An 8,462-nucleotide genomic window follows, 5' to 3' on the forward strand; every position below is an offset into this window, starting at 1 on the left:
TAATATACTAATTATCAAATACGGAGTACACCTCAACTATATGTTTATACTTAAGTGTTGGAAATATTTAGGAAGATGTAGTGGGCTTTAGTTTATTTGTGGTTAATTGATTGAGTAATGTTGATGATCTTTGAGTATGGAAGAGGAATTACAAAGATACTTTTGAGGGGAATTCTTCTTGTTGTATTGCTAATGCTTTACAATGCTACATATTTATAGTAGTACAATGTTGGTGGTTTCCACCACTACACTTCTCTAGACTATTCTATTCTAGACTATTCTACTTTCTTCCCATTGTAGATAGTTCTAGGTTTTTCTACTCTTAGATATTTGTTTAGGATAGTCTAGATATTTTATTACATGCTCCTAGATTTTTCTAGATTACAATTACATGTTCCTAGATTTTTCTAGATTATAGTTTTTAACACTCCCCCTTAATCTGAAAAATCTTGAATTCCAAGTTGTCGACGAAATTGGATGAATTTTTCTGTTGAGATTGCGTTTGTGAAGATATCCGCGAGCTGCTCCCCGGTCTTGCAGAATTGTAGCTCGATCTCCTGCTTCTCGACTAGTTCTTGGATAAAGTGATGACGTATCTCGATATGCTTCGTGCGGCTGTGGAAGACTGGATTTTTTGTCATGGCTATGGCAGACATGTTGTCGCAATAAATTCTTGTTGGGTCTTCTGTCGGTTGTCGTAGATCGCCAAGAATTCTCTTGAGCCAGACTGCTTCACATGATGCACTTGTTGCTGCAATGTATTCTGCTTCTGACGATGATAGAGCCACGGTCGCTTGTTTCTTTGATGACCATGAAATGGCTTTAGTTCCCAGCTGGAATACATAGCCACTTGTACTCTTCCTGTCATCGATACTACCAGCCCAATCACTATCGGTGTATCCCGTGAGCTTGTAGTCATCTTCACTCTTGTATAATATTCCATAGCTTTTGTGCCTTTGACATACCGGAGAATTCTTTTTGCTGCTGCGAGATGAGCTTTACTAGGTTCGCTCATAAACCTTGACACAATGCTGACAGCATGCACTACTAGAAAAATCGGATATAGGGGCAAGTCATAATTGCCTCTAAAAATGGGGATGTAGCATCTAATGAGTTTTTGAAGCAAAAAAGTGGATGCCTCTAATAAGTCCGTCGCTAATTAGTGGTTGCCTCTAAAAGTCCCTTTTTGAGGCAACACAACGTGTTGCTTCTAAAAGCCCATACATTTAGAGGCAACCATATATCCTTGCCTCAAAATATACTTTGAGGCAACCATATATCTTTGCCTCAAAATATAATTAGAGGCAACCACATATTATTGCCTCGAAATATAATTAGAGGCATCTGTATATTCTTGTCCCAAAATATAATTAGAGGCTAACCTATATTCTTGCGTCAAAATATATTTAGAGGCAATATCAAAAATTGGTTCTAAAGACACTATATATTTAGGGGCAGACATATAATTTTGCCTCGAAAGATAATTAGAGGCAAAATAAAAAGTTGGGGGCAACCATATGATTTTGCCTCGAAATATAATTAGAGCCAGTACAAATAGTTGTTCCTAAAATAATGTATATTAAGGGCAGCCATTTAATTATGCCTCTAAATATAATTAGAGGCAATATCTTATTTTTAAAATAATATTATTTAAACGCAATTTGATATTGTCATAAAATGTGTTTAGAGGCACCGAAAATAAAGCTAACGTATATATTTCAAACATTGTAAGCACGGTCAACTATAAGAAATAACCATGATAAAAATAGCAAAAGTAAACCACCAAATTTCATAGGAATCGAAGATTTATCAACTATTATTCAATCTCTAACCAAAAAAATACCATAGGCTTGCAACAACACGCAAGCACAAAACTAATAAAAACCACAAAAAAAACATGTCTTAGAGATTTCTCTAGATTTATCAGCAGGTCAACCGTGTCTGCAGACCAACAATATCAGTAATATGACAGCAGCAAGACAACAGCAGGTCAGCGGGAGAACAGTAGCAAGACAGCAACAGGACAACAGTAGCAAGACAGCAACAGGACAACAGCAGCGTAGCAGCAGCGTGACAGCAGGAGCGTAGCAGCATGACAGCAGGAGTGTAGCAGCATGACAGCAGGAGCGTAGCAGCATGACAAGCAGCAGTAACAGTAAGACAACATCAACATAACCAACAAATCAGCAGCAACAACAAACATTATCAGTGTGTAACACAATGCAACAACTCTTATCCCGAAGGTCATATAGAGAGTACTATTTAGACATGCGATTTCAAAAAATAAGATGAGATAAGCTATTATCATGTTAGTTAAAAACAAGGTAAAACAACCATGGTAAGTCTTAAAGTGGCAAGTGACGTATTAGCATCGAGGCAGAAGTCTTTGAACAATGTCCTGCAATAAGTGGAAAGAACAAGCATGACCTGAAATTAAGATTTTGTAAGTGCCACCAAAATGAGTAGATCAATATGCTACACTTGCAAGCTTGTGTTTCCACTAAATTGCTAAGGTTCAGCAACTTGAACCTAACCTACTCTGGAGAATTGAGCATCAAACACCCTTGTGCTAGAGTTAAAACTAACAGCTTGAGGCTATATCAGGCTATATGAAACTATGCACTACTCTTCTCTCTTATATTATAGACTTCCAAACTACCTAATTAGTTGTTTTCGTTATAGATTTATACTATAATGGGTAATTGATTAGAGAATAGTTATATCTATGTAGTTATATGTAATACATATAATAAATAGATTATGTTGAGTGCTTAATTCTGATCAAATAAAATAAGTGTAACTCAATGAAATAAGACAGCAATATATTGCACAAGACACATGAGAATCTTAAATTTAATAAAGTATCACTGCATAAGACACATGACATATATTAAATTCAAACTAGAAAGATCGTATTCAAACTAAATTGAATTGTATTAAGATATCTCAGCACAATTAAGCTGAACCTAGAAATCTGATATGAATCTAAATATGAAAAACCCCAAATACCTATTTCTTAGCAAATTTTTATCACGCAATCTGTGCCAACCCATTAATCCCAACTGTTGGAAACAAGTGCGTGAAATGTAACAAATCTCTATCTAACTCCCTCGCACGAACCAGACATATATTAGATATCAGATAATAGACCACTTAAAGCAGTTCAACTATCATTGGATTAAACTTGAAATCAATAAAATTGTATTACAGCACAAATACAGAAACATATTTCCTCCACCATGAATCAGAAATTACTGATAGATCCATAATTAGAACCACAAGCCTTGGAGAGTGAAAAAAGATTTTGAAGATCATGCAGTTTAAAAGAATTCCAGACTTTTCTACCATGAAAGATTTTGAAGATCATGCAGTTTAAAAGAATTCCAGACTTTTCTACCATGAAGATTGAAGAGTCTTATTCATACATCATGTTGGAAACTTACAATTGTTCCAATCTTGTATGGTTTCCAATCTCTAAAGGCAGGGATCAAGAGAAATTGTTTGGACCAAGACCCCTAAATACATATAGAGTAAGACATTTATCAGTATTTGTTGCATTAAGATTTCCCAGAAAAAATTAAACAGATCCTATAAATCTGGTATGAATCCAGACATGAAAATACCGAATATCATTTCTCCTTCTCTCGAGAAGGGGACTCGAAAATTGATGAGCTCAAGTAAAAGATGAAGCAAATTATTGGATAAAGATATGCAACTTGAGAAACCAAGTGTTGTTGTCTCACCCTAAGCCACGACCGCATACCACTTAGTTGAGCAAGACCCTCATCTGCAGCAAGGCAGCAAGCAATATACCCAATTCCTACAGTATAACTGGTGAATATTTGCACTTGGCAGTTGTCATATAGACAAATAAATAAATAGTTGAGTTTAGTCCTTTCGCTCCTGAATTGTGTATTAATATAAGATTTCAATAGTTTGCATAAACCTAATTGAGCAAATTAAAGCAAATGCAGGCTTTCTCAATTATTTTCAACACATTCAAAGCAGGAACAACATCAATCAAGCATAAACAACAAAGTTCCACAAGAAATTCATCAGTAGACTTAGTAGGGACAAAAAAAATACTGTATTACAAGAAGAAACCAAATGAACCAAAGCCTTAGCACAAATTGCAGAGAACAATGGGAAACTTGGAAATACTCACATAATTAGATAACCTTTGACGAATTAGGGTTTCATAACATAGAAACCAGAAAATCAAATTAATCAACAAAACCCTAATTTTTTTTAATAAATCGTAATTTTTGAAGCTCAAAACAAGGGGATTTGAGAAAAGAATAAAATTGAGGAGAAAATTACCCACTATTGCTGAGAATGGTGACTCGGAGAAAGGGACGGCAACGAGTTGACATTAATGATAGGAATTTATCAGATAATTTCAAGAATTTTACGGAAATATTTGGTCTTTTAGAGTTTTCTGGATGAGAGAAGAGAGCAGCGGAACCAGTAGCGAGAGAGAGGAGGGACGTCGGCGAAAAACTCAGGCGACGGAAGTAGAGGGCAGCAGTGGTGGAGTTTGGCGTGGGTTGTGGTGGGCGAAACAGCGTGGATGGTATAGCGTCGGAGAAACCCGGGTTTAAAATGTTGCAAGAGATGAAATGATTTTTTTGCAAACCCAATGAGAAAAGAAACCGACCTCTTAACTTTGAGTAAGCTTGAAGATGAATATGGCCAGATGGTGGTTAATAATAAAGGATTGATTAGAGTTTGTGTTAGGTTATGATTCATATGACAGTTCATAAATCATGCGGAAAAACCATAAAGCCAGGAAACATATTATTTACACATAATCATTTAGCATAGTTTAGATGCATACTCTTTGTTGCGTGCCTTCCCTAGCTGCGCCCGAACCGAACAAGAACAAGTCTTTAGGACTCCAAATGTCGTCCCTCCGTAGATAGTCCACAGCACGTCCGGATCCGCCTTAAGATTGACCAACTAGAATCGCCCTTAAGGTTCTAATATTTGCGGTTAGGTAGGCAAGAATATTGGCTGATTTTTCTGCTTAAAAATCTTAGTTTTGAATACTTAAAACTTGTGTATAAATAATGACCCCTAGGCCTTTATTTATAGAGTTATGGAAAAGGAATCGTAATCCTAGTAGGATACAAATTAATTGAAATTAGAATCCTACATGAATTCTATTTAATTAATTTATCCAATTAGGAATAGAAATTTAATCATACACTAACTCTTGTAGATTTAGGAATCACGCATGAGCACAAACTCACACACACACACGGCAGCCACAAGGGCTGCCCATGCGCGTGCGAACAGCAGCCCACGCAGCGCGGCCCACGCATCCGTGGCCTTGGCGCGCGCTGGGCCTGCCTTGCGGTAGGCCTGGGCGCTGCCTTGGCTGGGCTTGTGGCGCGCGTGCTTGCTGGGCGATGGCCCGGCTTCGTGCTGGGCCTTCGTCCGGCAGGCCTCGTCCGATGCTAATTCGTACGATACGCTTCCGATTAAATTTCCAGTTCCGGAATTTATTTCCGATACGAACAATATTTAATATTTCCGATTCCGGAATTAATTTCCGTTTCGAACAAATATTTAATATTTCCGTTTCCGGAATTTATTTTCCGATTCCGGTAATATTTCCGATTCTGACAATATTTCCGTTTCCGGCAATATTTCCGATTCTGGTAATATTTCCATTTCCAATAATATTTTCCGATACGTACCATGTTTCCGTTTCCGGCAACATCTACGACTTGGATAATATTCATATTTCCGATACGATCCATATTTCCGTTTCCGGCAATATCATCGTTTCCGGAGTATTCATTTCTTGCCTGTGACGATCTTAGCTCCCACTGAAACCAAGATCCGTCGGTTCCGAATATTCATAGATGGAGTATTTAATGCCATTAAATACTTGATCCGTTTACGTACTATTTGTGTGACCCTACGGGTTCAGTCAAGAGTAAGCTGTGGATTAATATCATTAATTCCACTTGAACTGAAGCGGCCTCTAGCTAGGCATTCAGCTCACTTGATCTCACTGAATTATTAACTTGTTAATTAATACTGAACCGCATTTATTAGACTTAACATAGAATGCATACTTGGACCAAGGGCATTATTTCCTTCAGTCTCCCACTTGTCCTTAGGGACAAGTGTGCATTTCCTAATTCCTTTGTCGCTCGATGCTTGCTCTTGAACATAAGGTAAGAGTTGTCATCCTTATTATGTCCAGAGGTGTTCCTCGGTTTCAGAGTTCAACTGATCAAATAAACAGATAATCATAGCCTATGATTCATCCGAGCACGGCCATGCATTTCACAGTTTCTAGCTCTCCGAGTGGCCTTGTACAACTTTTAAGCATCTCATCCCGATTTATGGGAGGACAATCCCAATCTTGCGATCTTGAGATTAGACTTCGTTTGATAGGTGATTACCTGAGCGTTGCCTTTATAGCCTCCTTTTACGGTGCGACGGTTGGTCAACGTCAAAGCAACCAGTTCTCAAACAAGTAATCTCAAATCACTCAGGTATTGAGGATTTAGTGTCTAATAATTTAATGAAATTTACTTATGACAGACTTTCATCTCTTACAGTAAAGTTTCATAGGTCTTGTCCGATACTAGTCTTCCCAAAGTAAGTATCTATGCAAATGATTATGACATTGCCATGTCCACATAGTTCAAGAAACAGAACTACTAGTCATCTTGCATTTTAATCGTCTAACGTTTTCTATGCGTCCAATTTTATAGAAAACTCCGATTAGGGACCATTTTCAACCTTTGACATTCAAGTTCACTTGATAGACATTTCTTAGTCACAGGACTGGTCCTGACAGTCTATCTTGAATATATCGTCAAGTTGAAGGGACTCATCATTTAATACTAAACCAAGATTAAATGGAATATGAAAATACATTTCATATACGATAAATGTTCAACCCCAATGTTTTACAAGCATGGGCCTCAAACCCATCTTCTAAAACAGTTCATGGAATTCAAAGCTATGCTTGATTTCCAGTGCTACAATGTGAGTGTTGCTTCTCACTTGTTGCATAGGTTTAGTTATCATGCTTTGCCAATCTTTAATATCCTTTTCATCGAATGTTCTTCGAGATATGATGATAAGATCTTTTCGAGTTTGTTTATTATGTGATCTAGTCTTTCTTACTTCGATGGTGGTTTTACTCATTTTGCAATGAAGAACCATCAAGTTAGCAGACGTTTTTCTTGCTTCAAGAGTGGTTCTACGCATTTTTCAATGAAGAATCATCAAGCCAGCAGATAGGTGATCTACCCAAGTTCAGTGAAGAACTTTAAACAACCCTGTTTTATTGCTTCTTAGGCAATAATTACTTTTACTTCAACTTTATAGGTTGCTAGTGATGCTTTGTTTGGAATTACTTATCCAAGCAGTTCACAGATATGTGGAATACTCTCAACTATATCTTAGAACATAGAAATCATTATTTTAATTTCCCACGCAACAACTCATGGTCTCCAACCCATGTTGCCATTTCAAAACACGATGCTCTATAGCTCGTCCTTGCCAATGGTTAACTCCAAAGGGGTCTTGCTTGATCCTTTGCCAGTGTTTCTGCGTGTAGCATCAATATTTAGCATATCTTTATTTCCTTGAATCAAGAACTATTCCTATGTACCTTTTCAAGTACCATAAGTATTCTTGATCTCAATCTAGTTGATCTTCACTTAGATCAATAGAGATTGGTATATGTTCGTCATGGCTAAAGTCATACGATACGTTTTTGGCGATCCTCATATTATATCATACATGATAAATTCTTTTGCAGAATAATTCCCAATTGAATTCTATTCATGTAACTTTAGCTTATTCAATTTCAGCAGATACTGAATCCAGCTAAATTCTTTGACATATAATATAGGTTAAGAATCTCATTTAGACTCTTTGATGTTTAACTTAGTAAATGCTTATACATAGTTCAAACATTCTTTACTTAGATTTATTCATATGGGTCGAATATCTCCAATGGAGACTTTCGTGTTTGATTTAGTAAATGCCATTACTTAATCCAAAACAATATCATAAGATTTTTGTAAATAGATCTTAATACCCAGTATGTACTAAGTTTCGCCATGGTCCATCATTGATGAATTATTTCAAATCTAAGTCATTAGCATTTGAATGTTATTTCACAATAGAGAGATATGTGTGTGATACACATATGACCAATTAAGTTTTATGTACTCCCACTAAACCTCTTACACATCTATAAGAATCATGTATATTTTATGAAACTAAAATGCTTATTAGCTTCACTTAAAATACAGTTCCAATTCCCAATTGCTTGCTTAAATCTGTACTTAGATTTTATAAGCTAGCTTTCCTTTTCAAGCATCTATTTGGATCCACAAATCCTATGACATGCCATGTACATAGTTTATTCCAACATTTGATTGAGGAATACTTTTGTCATCCAATTGCCATATTTACCAATATGC

The 8,462-nt window shown here is 36.5% G+C and overlaps 1 protein-coding gene across 2 annotated transcripts; it reads right to left on the reverse strand.

The window, feature by feature from the left end:
- Window positions 1-1,742: 1,742 nt before the first annotated feature.
- On the reverse strand, window positions 1,743-4,683 carry LOC130465980 (uncharacterized). Of its 2 annotated transcripts, none has more exons than XM_056834745.1 (4): window positions 4,321-4,683; window positions 3,744-3,831; window positions 3,444-3,515; window positions 1,743-1,941 (listed from the first exon to the last, which is right to left on the reverse strand). In XM_056834745.1, exons 1-4 carry the CDS (start codon window positions 4,371-4,373, stop codon window positions 1,924-1,926), a joined length of 231 nt encoding a protein of 76 aa, XP_056690723.1. In that variant the 5' UTR covers window positions 4,374-4,683; the 3' UTR covers window positions 1,743-1,923. The 2 variants fall into 2 exon arrangements, with proteins under 2 accessions (XP_056690723.1, XP_056690722.1); XM_056834744.1 differs by having other exon boundaries at window positions 3,744-3,903.
- Window positions 4,684-8,462: the final 3,779 nt, after the last annotated feature.

This window comes from Spinacia oleracea, chromosome 1, assembly GCF_020520425.1.
Source record: "Spinacia oleracea cultivar Varoflay chromosome 1, BTI_SOV_V1, whole genome shotgun sequence".
Taxonomy (NCBI): domain Eukaryota; kingdom Viridiplantae; phylum Streptophyta; class Magnoliopsida; order Caryophyllales; family Amaranthaceae; genus Spinacia; species Spinacia oleracea.